General features: G+C 38.0%; 1 protein-coding gene across 3 annotated transcripts in view; it reads left to right on the top strand.

Annotated features, from left to right (window-relative positions):
* Positions 1 to 20,942, top strand: part of Socs6 (suppressor of cytokine signaling 6) — a 54,748-nt gene that overhangs the window by 17,787 nt on the left and 16,019 nt on the right. For 2 of the 3 annotated variants that reach the window (XM_026388672.2, XM_026388673.2), the window contains exon 2: positions 6,082 to 11,710. The exons of the other annotated variant lie outside the window; for it this stretch is intronic. In XM_026388672.2, the coding sequence (XP_026244457.2) occupies positions 6,206 to 7,813 (1,608 nt within the window). In that variant the 5' untranslated portion in view covers positions 6,082 to 6,205 and the 3' untranslated portion in view covers positions 7,814 to 11,710. Of the gene's footprint in view, positions 1 to 6,081; positions 11,711 to 20,942 lie in introns of those variants that run through there. 3 annotated transcript variants of the gene reach the window in all.

Raw genomic sequence — 20,942 nt, 5'->3', positions numbered from 1 at the left:
ACAGAACTTAATTTGTCATATATGTTTGCAGTTTTCCTCAAGTTTAATTTTGGCTTTACAAGTAGAGAGCCGTATTAGCACTCCGGTGGCGTCCCTATCTGGTTGAATTGTTTCCCACTACTGCTGCTGTTTGCAGTTTGTGCTTTAGTGTTCAGAAGTGAGATTGGGTTTTTTGGTTTTTAATCAGTCTTTGGTATCAGTATTCTGTTGACTTAAAAAATAAATTTGGAGCTCTTTTCCCTTTGTCCTCTCCAGTGGTGTAGTGAGTTGAGTATTGGACTTATCTTTTTGATCTGTCACTTTTTCAGTTTTTTTTTAATTGACAGTTATTGACTCTTTTGCTTCCCTACTTCTAATGTTGTAAATTTTAGCAATATTTATTTTGCTATAAAATTGTCCTTTTCATCTGAGTTTCAAATTTATTTTCATAGTACTCACATATTGTGATTTCCTCATAAGTCTATGATTATTGCTTTGTCCATTTCCAGTTTTGTATGAGGACATTTTTTCTTCATTATGCCAGTAGTTGTTGACTAGGTTTCTGTTGTTTGATCAAATAATCAACTCTTAGTGTTTAAAACTGTTTCTTTTCTGTTTCATTAACTTATGCATTTATTTTAACTTTTTCTACATTTTCTTTTTGTTGTTGTAATTGCTGACTTCTTGATTTTCTTCTTAAATTTGAAACTTTGAAATTTTTCTGAGTTCTTTCAGGGTCTTGTAGAACTACATGTAGCTTTTTATTATGGTAGTTTATTAAGTAGTCTACCATTTTGTTCATTTTGAGATTTTGACTTGAGTTATTTATATTTGTTGATTCTGACTTAATCCATTTAATTTTTTTCTTCTTACTTTTATTGCTTTGTGGCCAAATAATGAGGTCTTTTATTTTAATTTACTAAGATTTTCTCATTGTGGTTGAATATATTGTGATACATAGTAACTAGTCCATACAGTCTTGAAAAGTATGCCATATATTTGTTAGATAAAATAAGTAATTTAAATCTGCTGTATTCTTCACTTTTGTTTATTTTATTTTATTATGCTAAAAGACATTTTAATGCTGTTCCATTTTATGTGTACAGATTTTTTTGGCCGTTTTTGTGTTCTTTGTGGATTGTATCTTTTGTAGTGTGCCCTTTTTTACAGTGTGTGCAGTTTCCCAGAATATATACTATTTTGTAATGTTACTTCAGTTCCTTTGTTACTATGTCTTTTTCCACTCTTTTCTATTAGAGGATATTTTTTTTTTCCAAAATTATTCAGGATTGGCATTTTTTTGGTTAATTGAAAAACTTCACTGTCTAGGGACTTATGTACTTTAATCATTTTATTTTGAATTAAAATAGGTAAATATATGCCCTTTAATTTCTAAATGTCTTTCCTTTAAGTGCATTGAATGAATTCTGTGTCAGCCTGAACTGTATAAACTCTGTCTTTACATAATGCATCACCTAGGATTTCTAGTTTGGCACTTCTTTTAAGTAGAATTAGAATTTAATGGCATTTGTAAAGCAATCTTTGTACAGTAGTTGTTTTTTTTTTTTCTTTTAAATACTATTTCCTTAGTCTTTTTAGAGAGGTTTTGCCTACAACTTAATTGTATAGGAAAAAAATTTAGTATCTCTACTTAGTATTCACAAATCATTTAGGTCTATTGTTGAAGGAATAATTTTGTTAGATGTTTGTTTACATGTAATGAATTTAAATTTGTAAAATGGTGGGTTGGAGCATCAGCCATGCCCTGCAACTATTTTAGATACTGGGGCTATAACTGACCATATTATAGAGGTCGTGCCCTCAGGTAGAACGTACTGAACACAGTGGAGCTGATGGAATAAGAACAGAAGAGCAGGGGCGGTGAAGAGGACAGCAGCACAAAAAAGGCTTCAGTGTTTCAGTATCTGAAAGTTTTTGAAGACAGTTTGTTTTACTAGGGTGTCCATTTCCATATAACATCTAATTGGATAATTTTTTAAACTAGATCTAAAATCTTGTTCTTGTAAAAGTTGAATTTATCTCATTCATATTTATTGGCATAGTAAATCTGTTGAAACCTAAATTCTGGCATATTTTGTATTATACTTGCTTTACTTTCCTTTTTTTTTTTTTTTTTTTTTGCCTATCTCTGTCTGGAAAGACTTAGTACCTGTACTTTTCCTTTTTTACCCCTTGATAAAAAAGGAAAAGTACAGGTACTCACAGATTCAGGTACAATGGAATAGAATCCAAGATACTGAAATGGAAGGGTCTCAAAAGTAGATAATGCACCCTTAGATGTTGCAGAGGGGTATTCGTGATGATGTGAGCTTGCTTACTTCCTGTATGGCTGCTTTGCTCTGTCTGTATCCTTTCTTCTCTTTGTTGTTTTAAACTGTCTTCACAGACATTTTAAAGCTTGCAGTTCTTAAACTGTGGTCTGTAGATCCCCTTTTATAATAATGTTGACATAATTTGCCTTTCTTACTATATCAAGTTTTATGGATGGTGCAAAAACAAATCAAGGCAGTGGCGCCAAACTTAATAGTAGCAAACTTAAGTAATAGTAGTGAACTTAAATAATGGTCATATGTTCTTTATTGACAAGCAATTTGGTAAAACAAAACAAAAATATGAAAGAAAATTCCTGTCATGCTTGATTGTGCCATTGATGAAGCTAAAAATATTAATTTCATTAAGTCTTTGCCTTGAGTACACATCTTTTTACAATCCTTACCTTGAAATGGGTATATTTAGAAAGCGCAACTGCACACTAAACAAGAAGGAAAGCTAGTTCGGGGGAAGTGCTTGCTGCCACAGTTTGAGTTACTGACTGCATCTACTACCTTTTTCATGAAAAAAATTACTTTTTCTTAAAAGAATAATTGAAAGACACACTATTCAACTTGTTTTAGTAGACACTTTGTAAATGATCAAGGTGAGCCTTGTGACTTCCCTGAGAACAGAAGCCAATGGTATTGTTGCCAGTAGCACAGTTCAGACTTCTAAGCACAAGTCACAGCTCTGAGCTCGCCGTTGCCGTCTCTGTGGCCCACTACCAAAGAGTGTTCTAAGGAGATCAATGACATTCACAAACATGACTTTGTGATGAAATAACTAATACATGATGTTATAAAATCACCCACGTGAAAAAGGTTGTTTTAAGATGCACGATAGACTGTAATAGAGAAAATGATTTTTGATATAGTTGTAGGTTTTGCAGTGTGATTAACCTTTTTTTTTTTTTTTTTTTTTTGTGGTTCTGGTGATTGAACCCAGGGCCTTGAACATGGAAGGCAAGCACTCTACCAACTGAGCTATATCTCCAGCCCTGATTAACTTTTAAGAAATCGTCACTTGTTGAGGTTTGGTATAATATCAAAGAACAATATCCACAATGATATGAAAAGGTTATAAATAAGATACAGTCCTCCTTTTTCAAGTATAGCTCTAAACTAGGCTGGATTTCTTCTTATACTCCAACTAAAACAACATGTTGTGAGAAATTCAGTGCGGAAGCGGGGTAAGTCCAGCTGTCTCCTCTGAGTGGCAGAAGAGACTCAACATGTAAAGCAGTGCCACTTCTGTCCCTGCCTTCTATAGTGGGGCAGTGTAGTTCTTTTCCCTGAAATGCTGTCTGTTAACACTTAATAAGTATATTGTTTGAAGATGAATTATTAATTAAATATTTTAAACTCTTCTATTTTTAATTTCTTGTAGGATAAATTTCAGTAGCTATAATCCACATAAACAAAGCTTTTTGTGTTCTTAATAAGTTTTAGGAGAGTAAAGGTATCCCGGGCCTGAAAGTTTTAAGAGCCACTGATTTAAGGAATAGGAAGACAAAACGAGGCAGTTGGGATAGGAAAAGGGTCAGCCTTGCAGTTCACAGCCAGGTTCCCATTCTGGATCTGCTGTTTTCTAGTAGCAAATCATTTCATTTCATTGGGCGAATTTTAATTTAAGATAAATTTTAAATTTATTTGTAAAATGAGGATGATGAGGCCGTTTTGCTGGAAGTAAGTAATTTGATTTGTCTTGATGTTTTGCATTAGATGTTACAGCTGCTTGAAATCATTCCTTAAAAAAGAGTTTGTGATATATAAAGTTTACTCTAAGAATCTAAAACCTTTTTCCTTGAGCCATTGTACATATTTTCAAACCATGTGTAAACTTAAAATTTTACAATTAGAAAAGCAGTAGAACTAATTCAGAACATTTACTTAAGCTTAAGACAGATGGTAATCCTATAAAAAGATGGCATATATTTTTGGAAGTGCAAACAGAAAAATAGATACTCTTAAAAATTCCAGAGTAATCTTTGCCTGGAAAATGTGAGAGAGAGATACAAGACCATATGGTCTAATAGAAATTTATATAGTTTCTAATGTCTAGGATTGAATTTTATTTCTTTATTACTATTGAGGTACATATGGATTGGTAGTTGAAAAGGAATAATTTTCAAGTAGATAACTACCAACTGCTTCTCCTGTGGCTGCCAGTCTTGGTATGGATGTGATAGTGGGAAGCAGAACTGTTTGAACCCCACATTTAGCTGGGTTAACTCAAATCTGAGTACTTACCACCTTGGAATTAGCTACTGATTGTGCTGTAAGGGCAGTTACACTCACCTAGTGATTGGGTAGAAGGTGGTATGTTGTGAGTTCACTGAGGACAGCTTAATGTAGATGTAGCACAGTATTTTTCAGTATTTTATTTTTTTCTGTCTTATTCAAAAATACAGTATATGACAGTAAGATGGTTTTAAAGTTGCTTTATTTAACAGAGAGGGTATTGCTGATCCCCCATAGGTTGTTTGATCTGAGTGGTTCTTACTAAGTATGTGTTCATACAGATTCTAGCTATAAACCAATCTAATGCTATCTATAACTGAAAGCAAATATTTGTCAGATCTCTCTCCTCTCTCACCTGCATCCTTAGGTTACCACTCTTTCTAATGGGTTCATGTTATAATTTATCCCTTCATCTGTTTCGCCTCTTGGATTAGGCGATCATAAATAATTTATTAGTCTTCAGGTAATCATACAGTACTGTCTGCGAAACAGGGGCTTAGTAAATGCAGAGTGAGTTAAGGACTATGATCAAAGTTCAAGCTGTTGTCATTTGCCAGGATGCTGAGTGGGCTCAGGCACGAGGTGAAAGGGCTCAACCTATGGCATTTTGCCTCTCTGTGCTAGGAACTAGAAACGTGACAGTGCATGAGCCTTCCCTGCAAGAACTAGTGAAAATAAATGGATAATTTTCCAAAGATTATGGATTCTTTTTATTTATATATTTTTAAAGATGTTTAAATATTTAGAATGTGTGTAAGTTGTTGGAGGATGAGTTTGGCTGGTATTCTCTAAGTTCTATATAGTGCCTCATGGATTGGCAAATAGGTAGAGGAAGGGAAGTAGTCAGATTTAGTGTTGAAGGTACACATGAGCACTGTTTCACACATAAGCAACTCAGTGAGACCCTGTCTCTAAATAAAAAATTCAACAACAACAACAAAATGGGCTGGGGATGTGCCCCAGTGATTAAGCGCCCTTGGGTTCAATCCCCAGTGCCAAAAGAAAAAAGAAAAAAAAGGATAAAACAGAAAAGCAAGGTGCATAAAAAGGATAAAATAGGTGAGGTCTTGTTCTTATGTCTGTCGTTGAGTGGGTACAGGTGAACCCAGGACCTCATGCATGGTGGGCAAGTCCTCTACCACTGAGCTACATTCCTGGCCCTTTTTATTTTGAGACTGGGTCTTACTAAATTGCCCAGGCTGGCCCAGTCCTGCTGCTCAGCCTCCCCAGTAACTGAGGTGATAGACATATACCACTGTGCCTGGCTTGTTCTTAAATATTATCCAGTATTTGCCACATGCCCACTGCGTAGCAGACAGTGATCTACCATGCAGGGTGTAATAGGAAAAAACTGAAAGAGCTGACATCTCAAGGAAAGACTGGTTGTTGTTCTTCAGAAACTAAAAGATTAAAACTGAGTAAAAGAAAACTTTGGTGGAAAGTTCTACTTGAAAAATCAAAATCACTTGTGAGTATTTTAATGTGTTTTGTCTTTTTGATTTTTTTTTTTTTTTTTTTTTTTTTTTAGAAAATGGCTCCAGTGGTCAAATGAAGCTGGAAAAATATATAGATGCAGCACTGCGGCCTTTCCAGATGTTTGAGTGTGATACTCCAGTGAGAAATTGATCCCTTGGATTAGGTAACTAGTCATAATGAAGAAAATTAGTCTTAAAACCTTCCGGAAGTCTTTTAATTTGAATAAAAGTAAAGAAGACACTGATTTCATGGTAGTACAACAGCCATCCCTAGCCAGTGACTTTGGAAAAGATGATTCCTTGTTTGGTAGCTGCTACGGTAAAGATATGGCCAGCTGTGATATCAATAGCGAAGATGAGAAAGGTGGGAAAAGCAGATCCAAGAGCGAGAGCCTGATGGGGACCCTGAAGAGGCGACTTTCTGTGAAGCAGAAGCCCAAGGGCAAGGGCAGCACGCCCTCGGGGGGCTTGGCTGAGGAGGACACCTTCTCCTCCTCCTCGGCTCCTGTGGTCTTCAAGGACGTCAGAGCTCAGAGGCCCATCAGGTCCACTTCCCTCCGCAGTCACCACTACAGCCCCACGCCCTGGCCCCTCCGGCCCACGAACTCTGAGGAGACCTGTATCAAAATGGAGGTGAGGGTCAAAGCTTTGGTCCACTCTTCCAGTCCAAGTCCTGCGCTGAACGGGGTTCGCAAGGATTTCCATGACCTTCAGGCTGAAACTGTGTGCCAGGAGCAGAATGGTTCCCTCAAGCGTTCAGATTCTCCCCACGGAGACTTGCATCTCCACCTGGAGGAACATGTGCCTGTAGTTATTGGACTTGTGCCTCAGGACTACATTCAGTACACCGTGCCTTTAGACGAGGGGATGTGTCCTTTGGAAGGATCGCGCAGCTATTGTCTGGACACTTCTTCGCCCATGGAGGTCTCTGCGGTTCCTCCTCAAGTGGGAGGGAGCTCTTTTGCCGAAGATGAGAATCAGGTAGACCAGGACCTAGTTGTTGCCCCAGAGATCTTTGTGGACCAGTCAGTGAATGGCTTGTTGATTGGCACCACAGGAGTCATGTTGCAGAGCCCCAGAGCAAGTCATGATGAGGTCCCTCCGCTCTCGCCATTGCTACCTCCAATGCAGGCTAATCAGATCCAAAGGAACTTCAGTGGGCTCACGGGCACAGATGCCCATGTGGCTGAAAGTATGCGCTGTCATTTGAATTTTGATCCTAACTCTGCCCCTGGGGTGGCAAGGGTTTATGACTCTGTGCAAAGTAGTGGTCCCATGGTTGTGACAAGCCTTACGGAGGAGCTGAAGAAACTTGCAAAACAAGGATGGTACTGGGGACCAATCACACGCTGGGAGGCAGAAGGGAAGCTAGCCAACGTGCCCGATGGTTCTTTTCTTGTTCGGGATAGTTCTGACGACCGTTACCTTCTAAGCTTGAGCTTTCGTTCCCATGGTAAAACACTTCACACTAGAATCGAGCACTCGAATGGTAGGTTTAGCTTTTATGAACAACCAGATGTGGAAGGACATACGTCCATAGTTGATCTAATCGAGCATTCAATCAGGGACTCTGAAAATGGAGCTTTTTGTTATTCAAGGTCTCGGTTGCCTGGATCTGCAACCTACCCCGTCAGACTGACCAATCCAGTGTCACGGTTCATGCAGGTGCGTTCTCTGCAGTACCTCTGTCGTTTCGTTATACGTCAGTATACCAGGATAGACCTGATTCAGAAACTGCCTTTGCCAAACAAAATGAAGGATTATTTACAGGAGAAGCACTACTGAAAGATTGAGAACCCTGCATCTTGCACTTTGGGAATAAGAAAAAGAGATTGAGATACAGTTTACAACTTTCATTGCCATCAGAATCTTTTGCTGCCATAACTATTTTAATTTTATGTGTAAGAGTCAACAGTTTGTTGAGGGGTGGGGAAGTGTCTGCAAGGTGTCTTGGGTTTATTTTGGTTCTTTAAAAAGGGATGTCTTGAGGTTCTAGAAGTGTGAATTATCTTTCATTAGTGTGCAGAATAATCACAATGTGAATTATCAGATTCTCCTTGATGCCCCCCCCCGTCCTTTGCTGCTATCCACTGTGATTTTTATGCATTAAAAGCACATTTCATGTGTCTTCAACCCTAAGTAAAGTTGAATGAAACTTACAGAATGAAAATTACTTTGTCTTTTTAAATGACCCATTTTCAAAAGTTAGTGTTGAATGAACGTGTGATAAAACTATTTACATATACACTGAAAATGACTTTTTAATGTCATACTTCAAAAAGATTTATTTAGAATTATTAATTGACATCATCTTAGTTAATGGGATGCAAATTTGCCACATATCTTTTCAACTTCTAAATTATTTTTAAGGTTGTGCTAATATTTTGGTTGTGAAAACTTTGTGTTTTTCTGTTGCCTTCATGTTCATCTTGTGGTTTGTCCATTTTAATAAATGGCCTTACATTTAAGAGTCATAAAGAGATATATACCACAAATTTAGCAATCGTGGCCTTTTCTGTCATTAAACCCGGGTACAAATTGGCATAATGTAAAGACCTATAGACTGGAACAGTGACTACAGAAGTGAGATCAGTTCCCGTGAGAGCGTTGTTTTCATGTTGCCTGCACTGTTCCTTTGGTTAAATGTTTAATCTGTGATTTCTTTAGTTTAGTCAACACATTCTTGGGTGAACTTGATTGTACAACTAATTTTCATTAATGGACTGGATTCTCTTAACAATGTTAAAGTTTATAAAAAGTTTGAAATTGATTTGAATAGAAAGAAAAGATTGCTTTAAAGTTGGATTTATATTTTTCTTTTATGTAGTCACAATAAAATGTGCTAGATTTGACTTCTCTTTTCCCCTGCCTCCAATAAAATCAACCCTTAGTGACTTGAGTTGAAAAATTTTGGAAATTGTGGAGCATCACATGAGAAAAGATGAAAACAGTACTATAGATACACAGATGCCTGCCTCCTTGCAGGATCCACTGCAGTTTCGGAATAGGCTTTTCATTTATTTGTTATTTTCATTGAACCAAGTCTAGAGTAATTTGGCCTCCCGTTTTTTTCTCTTTTTGAGTAAGTCAATGGGAAGGGATATTATGCCTGAGAATTTTTAGTTATTTTGGAATGTGGAGTGTTTGTTCACTTTGTAATTCTGCAACATAGTCTAATTTTCAGATTGTTCCATTCAGAAACCATTCCCAGCTAAACAAGCCTTAAAGCAAAATGCTGGACATTTCTTCCTGTGTCACTTTAAGTTTTCCCATGTCTTCCCTTCTTTAAAACACAAGGGTAAAGGTCTTTGGTCTATGGCTGGCATTGTCATCTAACATCTCTGTATCCTCACTTTTTAATTAGTTTTTGTTTTTTTGTGGGGGGCGGGGGTGGAGGTGCTGGGGTTCATGCTAGGCACATGTTTTATCACTGAGCTACATCCCCAGCCTCTCTGGTTTTTTTTTTAAGAGACAGAACTGAGATATTACAAAGGAAAGGCACAATGCCATATCACAGTGTTTGGTATTTTGACTTAAATGGGGAAAGGTACTTCATTTTGGTGGGACATTGATTGTACCTTGTTACAAAGACTCCTTTCATTTTTTGATGTTTTCACCTAATAAGATGGAATATGGTGTATTCTATAATAATATAATTTAAGTGTTCACTATAAGCTATTTGGATTAAGAACTATCACAGAGTTGTAACCTTGTGATCAGATTGATGCAAGACATTTAACTATTTTTGCAAAACTATTTATTTTTAAACAATTTGAAATATATCTAGAAGTCCTTGTGCATCCATGTTAGATGGCAGGTATTGTCACAGTCACTTGTGCTGATGGTAAGTGTTGAGATGGCTTCTTTGTGTCTGTCTGTCCTCGGTGAGCTGGCGGTACAGAGGCCTTGGGACCTCACCTAACCAATCTCTGTGGATGTAGCCTGTCCCTGCATTTTCTCATAATGCCATGTGCTTAATATATGCCCATGTGGTGTCAGGATTATTTTGACCTTTATCCAAATGTTTTTTAAATTGTATTTTGTGGTTTTTTGGAGGGCAAGTCAATACTGTTCTAATTTGGAAAAACAATTTTTATGTACTTTGGTATTATTCATAATGCAAAATACCTTAAAGTAATATGCCCTATTATAATTCAACTTGAAATTGTTACATTCTTATAGTATATAGATAAAAATCAAAGTATTTGCCCAGAAATTAAATTTGCAAACAGAAATGTATATTGCAGAATTTGCTGCTTATGTGTAGAGAGGTACCTCTTTTGACCTAGGCAGTTTGACATAATGTGGAAGATTGGCTTTTCTGATACTGAAATGGTCTGGTAAAAGTGGAAAGGGGAGAAAGAGAGAAATCTTTATCCTATAGCTTGGTCTAGATTCTATTTGTGGATTCTGTTGAAAGGGAACTTAAGTGACATGGACCCAACTTGTAAGTGATTCTCAAGTATGTACTTTAAAAGAAATCAGACCTCCTGGAAAACAGGAAGCTGTGTCCATTTGTGACAGTAAATGGATCAGAGGTAATTTTTTTTTTTAAATCAAATATTTCATCATAGAGCTTGGTGGAGGCTGGAAGCTATTTTGAGGCTTATTATGACAATGCATTTTTATAAATGAAAAGAAAGCTGTGGAACGTACTTGAAAAATGTCTCCTTTCTCTAAGAAAAACCGTTTTCTTTCTGCTTGGTGCAATATGAAAATTTAAAAAGTCACACATTATATCACAGGAAATGACCTAGAACTAAAAATAGTTTTAAGGAAACCAGCTACCCAGGGCAGCCCTCTTGCCATTGAAGAAAATCACGTGCCAAAAGGCAAAATCATTGGCATATAGGAAATGAAACACAAAGTATATGTTATATTTTCTGAGCCAGTATTATTGAAACAGGATAAAAGTTACTAAAATCTTAAATAGGTTTATGCAATGTCTCCTAGTGCCACAGGTCTATCTTTCTAACAATGCTTTCAGGAATGCCAATTTTAATTATTGTACGTGTCACATAGTATATGAGAGATATTGCTTTATGAATGATTCAAAATAATATATTTTGATTTAAAACTTAATTGCTTTTCATTGAATGTGAAATATTAATTTGAAAGTGAAATCACACTACCAGCAATAGATAGTTTTGTTGAATACTCTAATAAGGAACAATAGCCAGTTCCATAAATTTAAAATTCTAAAGGTGTTGGTACGCTAGTAATCACAGATTTGGTTTCTTTTAATACTTTTTTAATCCTATAAAAAACGGTCTTTTATAAACATCCTTTTTATTGATCAATCATAACATGGCAAAATGTGTATGTAGTCACTGTTCCTGAAAAGTTATCCAAATGCTACATCCAGAGATGATGAGAAATTCTTATAGAATTTTGTAATAGTATATATGTTGGGTTAAAGAAATTTCATAGTTGTTGGAGTGCCATGAAATTAATACTTGCAATCCAGATTGCTGTAGTTTACACTTTTTCTGTATGTTTCAAATCAGGTGTGTACCATTTGTACTGAGAACACCACAGAACGAACTATCCAAAGTCCATTGATTTTAATATGTGTTTTGGTTTGTAAACAAATTATAGTAATTTCTTGCACATTTTTGGAAATTAATTGTATAAGAGTTTATTGTATCTGCTCCTAGATACAGTGTGTAAATAAAAATTTCGTTCACAAGATCTCTCTGGTAGTCTATTTAAAATTCTGGTATGGTGTCTAATTTGAATTAGTATCTGGTTAGCTAGGTTAGCTAGGCAGATTCTGGATGTCCCATAAACTGGTCAGATACTGGAGAGTGGGAGCCACTAAGTTTTGTTGTAAAAAGGGAAAAATAAAATTCTTTCACTAAAGGAAGATGTCCACAGTGGTGCTGATGTGCCAAACACCAGAATTGAGCAAGCAGGAGAACATCTAACCAAACAGAAAGACTGAATTCAAACTAGCACACTAAATTCAAACTCTTTCACTCAAAGAGGTCCAGGATGGGTGATAAAGTGTTCGAATTGTGATATTTAGGAAACATGTCCCTTCTTAACAGTATTTTGTGGAAACAGAACCGGCCATGTAGATGCATGTATCTAGAGGTCATTTAGCAATCCTTTTACTAATAAGATTTCTCAGATCTACTGGATTTAACTTTATGCTTTTAAAATTCTTAAACATGTTGGGTAAACATTTCTTTTAAAATTTTGTTCTATATTTTTAATGAACCACTTTTAAAATCATGGCGGGGCTGGGGATGTGGCTCAAGTGGAAACGCACTCGCCTGGAATGCACGGGGCACTGAGTTTGATCCTCAGCACCACATGAAAATAAAGGGGTTGTGTCCACTGAAAACTGAAAAATAAATATTTAAAAAAATTTTCTCTCTCTAAAAAAAAATCATGGCTATTCAAAGATGAATTTTAGCCTGATTATGTACAGAATGTTAGATATTTTGACTTTAATAGAATCCAAAAAAATGTGGAGCTGTAATCTTAACATTCTCCAGAGCTGTCACCAGTTGACAATGTTAGTGTCATACTTTGGGTTAGCAGAGGAGAATGGTCAGGGCTCAAGAACTGGGAAGAGACTAGACATTTACTTACGCCATGAGCAGGAAAATGGATTTGTTCTTTTTAGTTATACATGGCAGTAGAATGTATTTTGGCATATTATTCATACCTGGAGAGGAAAATTGATTTTAAAAACATAATGCAGATGTTTATTTTCTTGAATGTAATACATAAAATATTGCAAGAAGACAACAGCTTCATACTACCCCTTATTTCCCAATCATTTTATTCTTTGATAATTAAAGCCCCACATGAAGTAAAAAACTTAGCCAAAGTAGTGTCTTTATGATGTTAGGTCATAAAGATCCCCAAACCTATATCCAGATTATATACAACTCCATTCTTAGGTTAAGCAAGAGTAGTGATCCCATCGAGGGCTTTGTATGAACAGACACCGAGGACAAGACTGAACTGCTTTTATTGGTATGGAGACCAAAGTGGGAGGTGCAGACCTAGACAGATCCCTAAGGATGTGCTTAGGAGAAGAATACTGAGAATTATAATCATCCCCAATTTCACCAACACGGGTACAAGTCCTCCAAGATAAGGGTGGCTACTTCCAGAAGAGCAGGTAAGGCAAAAATGATGCAGCCCCCAGCGAGTCCTGTCACACCTGGTGGTGAAGGCCCGAGTTCACCATGGCCAGAGCTGGAGGGCAGAGGCCTTGCTTGAATTGCAGCCTGGGCATACACAGTGGTATGGATGGCTGGATGGACAGAGATCTCCACAGATGGATTCTTCATAGTTGTCTGGTGCCCTGTGGATTTATTCTTTCTTGAATGAAGTTTTTATTCTCATTCACTTCCTCTTGAAGTTCATTCAACCAGGTAGAGAAAGAGAAAGTTGCTGCTGTCCATCCTCGTTCCTGGGAGGTGCTTGCAGTCCCAGATGTCCACCCACAGGAGCTTGAGAGTGGACATAACAAGATGAAAGACCGGCTGCTCCAATGGCAGATGGTTCACTGAACACAAAGGCCCCCCTGAAACATCCACAGCTCATCATTGTGCTTGCCTTGTAATATTTCTTCCCTCATAGTTTTTACTTCTACTTTTCTTAGGCTTTTGACTGTGGATTAAAAGTAGTTTAACCTGTATTTCAGTTGAATTTAGCTGTCTTGAGTCTGTTATTTTGACCTCCAGTGCAGTTTTTATATTTTTCCAAATCTTTAGGTTTGTTTAGAATTTATTGTATTAAAAAAAGTAAATTCTCTTCATATTTTTGCACCTTATTTGCATTTTCAGTTTGAAGGGTTTCCAAGCTGAACCACCTTTTTAAAAAAATGTATTTTTTTAGTTGTAGATGGACACAATATTTTTATGTGATGCTGTGCATCAAACCCAGTGCCTCAGGCGAGCACTCTACCACTCAGCCCCAGCCCCAGCCCTAAACCACCTTTTTAAAGAAATTTGGCCCATGTTTCCTTTCTTTTCTCCTTTTGTGTGACTGGTCTTGCTACTAGATAAGAATCTCTTTTGGCACTTGCTACTTTGTCCCCTCCCCCGCAACCTGGAGGGACAATATTCACAGACCTTCAACTATGAGAAGTTCTGCTGCTGCGTTGTCTTCCAGGCCACCTGCTTCTTTATGGAGAAAGGATTTGATGGAATGGAAGCACTGGTTCATGACATTTACACAATACAGTTCTCATAGGATGATCAGTCACGAGCCCAGTCATGCAAGCCCGAAGCAACCTTGTTTTCTTGTGGTCGGCAAGTGTTGAGAACTATTTTTCACAATTACCATGCTGAACTACCTCTGGGGTGTGACAAGTTCCTAGAAAACCAATAGATGCATATTTTCAAATAGAAGAATCATAGCTCTGTGATAAAAGAAAGCTTTTCTGGAATCTAAGTAGTAGGAATAGAAAAAAATTAGAGGGCTGGAATTTGTACAAAGTCTTGATAGCAAAGATGTAACTGTGCTTAGTATCTATGTTAATACCTAACATATATAACTCATGTTTTCAAAAATAGACCTAAGTAAGGAAGGTACCCTTGTCTTCTTTTTATAGATAAGGAAACTGAAACACCCATGTCAACCTTACCAAGGTCACAAAGGTTAAGTGACAGAGCCAGATTACAAATTTAATCTGGTTCCAAATGCTGTTATTTATTATGTTTCTCTTCAGGGTTTTATATTTAGGATATTCATTTCTGTGGTTGTCAGGGAAAAGAACTTCAGTCTAAGTAAACAAATTACTTCTTTCTCCTCCAGGGAACTATTTTATTCTGGAGCTTAAAAAATAAGTCTATATAAGTAATGCCAGAGATAACCATTTATGGTAGCCGGGATGGTAGCATAGCTGAAGGGCTTTATCTTTTATTGACGAGGATGGGGAACACTGTTTTTCTTTTCTGACCTTGTAAAGATTGACAAACTACCTTATATGTTAATATGGGAATAAGATTTGGTTGAGTACAATCATAACTCTTGAGAGGATTTCTCTATGTGATTAGCACAAAAGGAAAAATGCTCACTCTGCTTTTTTGCTGATGTATTTAATGCTAATATCAATTGCCTGAGACATTCATTGTTCCCTGTTTTATGAGGAGCCAGAATGTTACGTTTTATAGCAGACCAAAGACTCCAGTCCTTCTCTGACTTTCCTGTGCTCTGTTCTGCCAGTTCTCTTTGACTTCCTGTCGTTTGTGATAAGCACACCCAGAATGAGGACTTCCCTTCAGAAGTAGTCTAGCTATGTCCTCCACGTGCTGACCGGGCTTCTCTGCCTGCACTAAAGAAGAAGCATTAGCCACCTATGTTCAGAGAGCTTTATTGTAGTTGTTATGACAAATCGAAAGGAAATTTCCCCACTTCTGTTGTAGAAAGTAGCAGTTTATATTATGCCTACCTCAACATCATTAAATCAGATAATCTTTTTGTCATGAATTGTGGAATAGATGTCCTAAAACCTGTCAGCATGTGGGATTAACCTGGACAGTTGGGGGGATTAGGACAATTAAGCAAGACAAAGTAGCAAAGGTCTATTTAAAATATATTTTTATATTAATAGTGTAAGTCTACATGCAATTGAATTTCTCACCTTCCATTTAACAGAAATACCTTTATTTACTTTTTGAGAGATATTTTCATTTGATACAGGATTCTGAGAAGACTCTCTGTCTCCCTTTTAGTATTTTAAAGATATTCCATTGTATTTCAGACTCCATTGCTTCTGATGAGAAGTTGGCTGTCATTTGTAGTGTTGCTTCTCTGTAGTGATGTGTGGTATCCATCCTCACCCCCATAAGCTTTTTAAGATTTTTCTCTTTATTTTCAGTAGTCTGATTATGATGAGCCTGGGTCTAGGTCTCTATATTTTACTGTCTGGTACTTGTTGTAATTCTTGGATCTATAAGTTATGTCTTTCATCAACTCTATTTCTTCAAATATTTTAAGCTTTTTCATATTCTCCTTTTCTTGTAAGACTCTAATTTTGTTTCCCTAAACATCACTGGGGTTCTTTATGTTTTTCAGTCATCTTTCAGTGCTTTAATAAAGAGAGAAGAGTTAATGTTGAGAGCAGTGAATATGTTGGACTTGAGGCAAAACATTAGATGTGAAGGAATCACAAAGGAAAAACACAAATAACTTCATAAAAATTCCCCTTAAGCCTCTGACTGACTGAACGTTTTCATGCATAGGGTAAGACTCCAAGGACCTTGTGTTATGGTTTTTGATGTGAGATGTCCCCCAAAAACTCATGTGTGAAACAATGCAAGAAGGTGTAGAGGTGAAAGGATTGGGTGATGAAAGCCTTAACCCAATCAGTGAATTAATCCTCTTACAGGGATTCACTGAGTGGTAACTAGCCAGGTAAGGTGTAGCTGGAGGAGGTGGGTCATGATGGGGAGGAGTGCATTTGGGGTATATATTTTGAGTCTTGTGAGTAGAGACTCTCTTGTTTCCTGGTCTGATCTCTTGAGCTGCTTTCCTCCACCATACCTTCTGCCATGATGATGTTCTACCTCACCTCAATCCATGAGAAATGGAGACAGCTGTCTATGAAGTGAGACCTTTGAAACTATGAAACATAAAATAAACTTTTCCTCCTCCGATTGTGCTTGTCAGGTCTTTTGGTCACAGCAGTGAAAAGGTTGACTAAAACACCTCTGAATAGAACAACAACAACAAAAAACCCCACAATAGTTTAAAAAAAAGAGTACTGGGGGAAATTAATATCAGGGAGGCTAAGGAGTCCAAGAGAAAGAATATAATTTCTGTGGCTCTGAGCAGGTTAACCCACCCTCACATTTTCAGTCTCCAATTTGCTATATTAAGCCTATGCAATAAATTGTTCATTTCAAATTTTGTAATTTTTGGTTGTAGCATTTCCATTTTCCAGCTGAGATTTCCCATTTGGATCCTTTTCTTTTGTCTTTACCCCCAGTGTCTGGCTTGGGGGTTTTTGGCTCCATTTTTTAGCATTATTAGTAATTTTTTATTGGATGCTGAACTTTGCCATGAAAACTTTTTAGAAACCCTGGACTATTATTGCTTTCCCTGAAGAGGTGAGGTTTTCTTCAGGAAGGTAACTGGATAACTGGCAGATCAGTGTAATTCTTGTGGAATCACACTTGTAGGTGTTAGTCTGGTTTCTTTAGGATTTTCCTTTTACCTCTGATGGCACAGCCCTTGCTCCTGAGGTATGACCTGTTAGGGGTCTCAAAGTAGTATGTTTACCAACATCATGCCCCTTAAATTCCAGAATCCTTCCCCCCAGTACTTAACAGCTCATAAACCTTCTTTTTGACTTTTTAGACTCCCTGTTAGTGATTTATCCCAAGATTCCTTTTTTAAACTTTTGTTTTTATTTTATTCCAAGGTTCTTGAAATCTTACCCTATGCATGAAAATCTTCAGACTCAGTGACTTAAGGGTTTTTTTCCTCTGAAGTTCTTGTTTGTTTGTTTGTTTGTTTTTCTGAGATTTCTTCATTTCTAGGGTTTTGCTCGAGTCTAAGATGATCTGATAACTCTAGACACTAACTCTGTCGCTACTTGATTTGTACTTGTTACCACCTCCAGTTTGAAGTCTTTTCCTGTGTGTTACAGTTTGGAAACTGTGGATGTCACCACTCACATTGTTCTGTCTTGGGCCCTAGGGCCACCTGTTCCTGCCTGCAGTGCTGTCCTCATGTCTTCATGGAGTTGTTTCTGGTGGGAGGATTAATCAGAAATGAGGTAGTTTTTCATGGCCAGAGCTAGAAGTCACCACTGACATCTGACGTACTGTTTACTTATGTATATGTTTGTTGTGTTTCTCCTCCACCCCGTCCTTAGGAAGTAAGCCCTACCAGATAAGCATTTTGTCCAATACCTCCTGACAGGAGGGGGCGGGAACATGAAAGGTATTCAGTAAATCTTCATGGTATTCAACGGTCAACCACTGAACCTCAGCGAGTGTGTGGGGGGAAGTGGGGGGCAGTGGGGAGGTAGGGGTGGGGGTGTGGGGGTGGGAGGAGTGGAGGGACTATTGACACCAGAGAAGTGGCAGGTCAGATATAGTTCACAGTGAGGGAATGGTAGGTACACTGTTAAATATGTGTTATTGCTCTTCGTATAACCTCAGGAAGCCAGTCAAAACTTGCCTCAAGTCAGTCTTCTGTGGAGAGCTGCGGCCAGTCACCCCTTCCCTAATGAGGAGGACGCTGAGGCAAATGGCCTGGTCTGTCTCAGTTGGGAATGCCACTGCAAAATCCTGTAGACCAGGAGGTCTGAACAGGAGTCTGCTCTCACAGCTCTGGAGTGGAAGTCCAAGATCAAAGGGCCGGCAGGGCGGAGGTCAGGAGAGGGCTCTCCTGTTGTCTTTTCCTACGCAGTCACTGTGACAAAAGTCCAGGGAAGGTCAACTCGGAGAAGGAAAGCCCGACTTTGGCTCCTGTGCGAGTTTCGCCCGTGCTCTCTGGCACCACTGTTTTCAGTCCTGCAGTGAGGCAAAGCCTCCTGGCAGGAGGGTGTGGTGCAGGAAGGCTGCCCACCTCATGACTAGGAAGCAGAGAGAGAAGGGGCAGAGACCCCACACACCTTCAAAGCCAAGTCCCCATGACCACCTCTCCCAACTAGACACCACCTCTGCCCTACCTCCCAGTAGCACCACCAGTTAAGAACCAAGCCTTCCTTGGGTGAGCCCTTGAAAGACATTCAGTTCTGAACCAAAACACATATTCCTTGGTGGACAGAGGCAGGTGGGCAGAGAGGGAGGCAGTGGGAAAGAAGGGAGAGAAAGGGGGAAAAAACCAGAGAGGGCACTCATCCCATCCTGAGACCTCTGGTGGCCTCATCTAACCTAATTCCGTCCCCAAAGCCCCACTTCCAAATACCATCATATCGCAGGGTAGGTCTTCAACATGGGAAACTGGGGATGGGGTGGGGTGCACCAGCATTTCATTCACAAACTCTTGCAATAGATGAAGAGGGAACTCGGTGCACTGCAGGCTCAATTCCAGCACAGCAGGGATCAGTGAGGACTTAAGCCAAGGAGCAGGGCGGGGTCAGGATGGAAGGGGACTTGGGTCTCAGCTAATATTTGGGAGCCCCCTTCTCCAACTTCCTAACCCAGCGCCTCACCCTATTTCTGTACTCCAGACTTTTCTTTTTTTCTCCCAGTTATTTACATGTTTAATTATAATGACGTTTCTGCCTGAAGTATACGAGGCTCACTTGGTGGTTTACAAATAGTGAACCCACCAACCTATAACCAAGAGGCTCTTTTTTCTTGTCATTTATCTGAGCAGACGGGTCTATCTTCAGTGAACTCATTCCTGTAGGTGATTTGTTTCACTCTGCCCCTGCAGAGTGAATCCAGGAGTCTTCCCACAATACGCCGGCATTTTCCCTCTCTCCAGAAAAAGCAGTCTTCTAATTCTGTGTCACACTCGGACATGATGTCCAAGTATCACAAAATTCCCTTTTCAAAAGCAAGATTTGATTTTTTTGTTAGATTCCATTCCAAAGTACGTCTTCCAGACTTGTGATCAGATGAAAGGTAAAATTTAAGTGGCTGAAACTATGGCTGTTTAAGTTCTACAGCCTGGTTTTCTTTCCTCTGCTCCATCAGTGCTTTTCCTTGTAGATCTCCAAATGAAACCATTTTCATGAGAGAAACATGCAAGGCAGGAAGCAAACATATACATCAATATTTTGTTCTGCTGGGCCCTTGGGGCTCTTGGGAATGAGCTTGCATGTCCCTGAGTAAATTATGAAATTATTTTTTCATGCCTTTGATCACTTGCTGACAGGTCTCTTGATTGACCCAGGCAATGGCCTCCTTTCACGTGAAAAAGCCTCTTCAGAAAGCAACTCTGTGGAACCTAACTTTGATCTACATCCTTTGATTATGGGAAAAAAATATATAAATGTAATTCACTTGTTACGAACCATGTAATCTTTAAAGCTTTCAGTTGGCAAGTACAGCTAAAGTGTGGTTTGTACCAGTTTACATTTATGCCTTTGGGTCACAGTTCTTTAATCCTAACTGCATATTTCTCTAGTAATGATGGTCGGTGGTTAGTTTGTGGACCATCTTAAAAAAAATGGCTAATGTTTCTTTGTGTGTGTGTGTGTGTGTGTGTGTGTGTTTAAACTACTTCTAAGGAAGTAGTTTTTCCCTGTTTAGAATTTAAAGACAATTGGTGGAATCCAGAATTTCAGTGAATGCCAACTGGAAGGGAAATCTGAACTTGAATTCTTAGAATAATTTATACCAGATATCATTTTTTTTCCTTTCTGCCTTACACATTAAAATACCTACACATTTACATTGTATCCAGTCTTTGGGGGCTTTTCAAGCTATCTATAGTTGTCCTGTCATGGGAAGATTATCAATTCTTCATTTAATTAAATCAATAGTTTAATTAATATGAGTTATTAACTCAAGGGCATGAAAGAGTCCATGTAAGAACATCAAACATACAACATCAATCAACCACTGGATTGCTATCCTTCATCATTAATCGCTATAACTAAGATTTAGCCCTACTGTTAAAAATGTTTGAGTGGAAGCACTTCTTCCTTTGTAGGAACTAGATCCTGAGACCATAGCAGGGTGGGAATATATTTCCATTGTTCTCTGAGGAAGTTAAAATGTGAGACATATAAATGTCCAAACAACTAAAAATTCTCAGAAAACTCTGGTTAAAAGACATGATTTTTTTTCAGCTTTCATTTTCATATTAGCCTTAGAGTGAAAACTTTATTTTAATATCATAATGTTTATTTCTGTTCAGAAATTTTGGTAGAAGTAAAAACTTTTGGATTCAGAACTTGAATATGTATTAAGGTAGGTAATATGCTTGAATTCTAGTATAAATATTTCAATTATGTTTCTCATCAACTTACAGTTTATAT

This window comes from Urocitellus parryii, chromosome 13 (genome assembly GCF_045843805.1).
Source record: "Urocitellus parryii isolate mUroPar1 chromosome 13, mUroPar1.hap1, whole genome shotgun sequence".
Taxonomy (NCBI): Eukaryota; Metazoa; Chordata; class Mammalia; order Rodentia; family Sciuridae; genus Urocitellus; species Urocitellus parryii.
The sequence above is the reverse complement of the archived record's forward strand: the minus strand, read 5'-3'. Positions and strand labels throughout refer to the sequence as shown.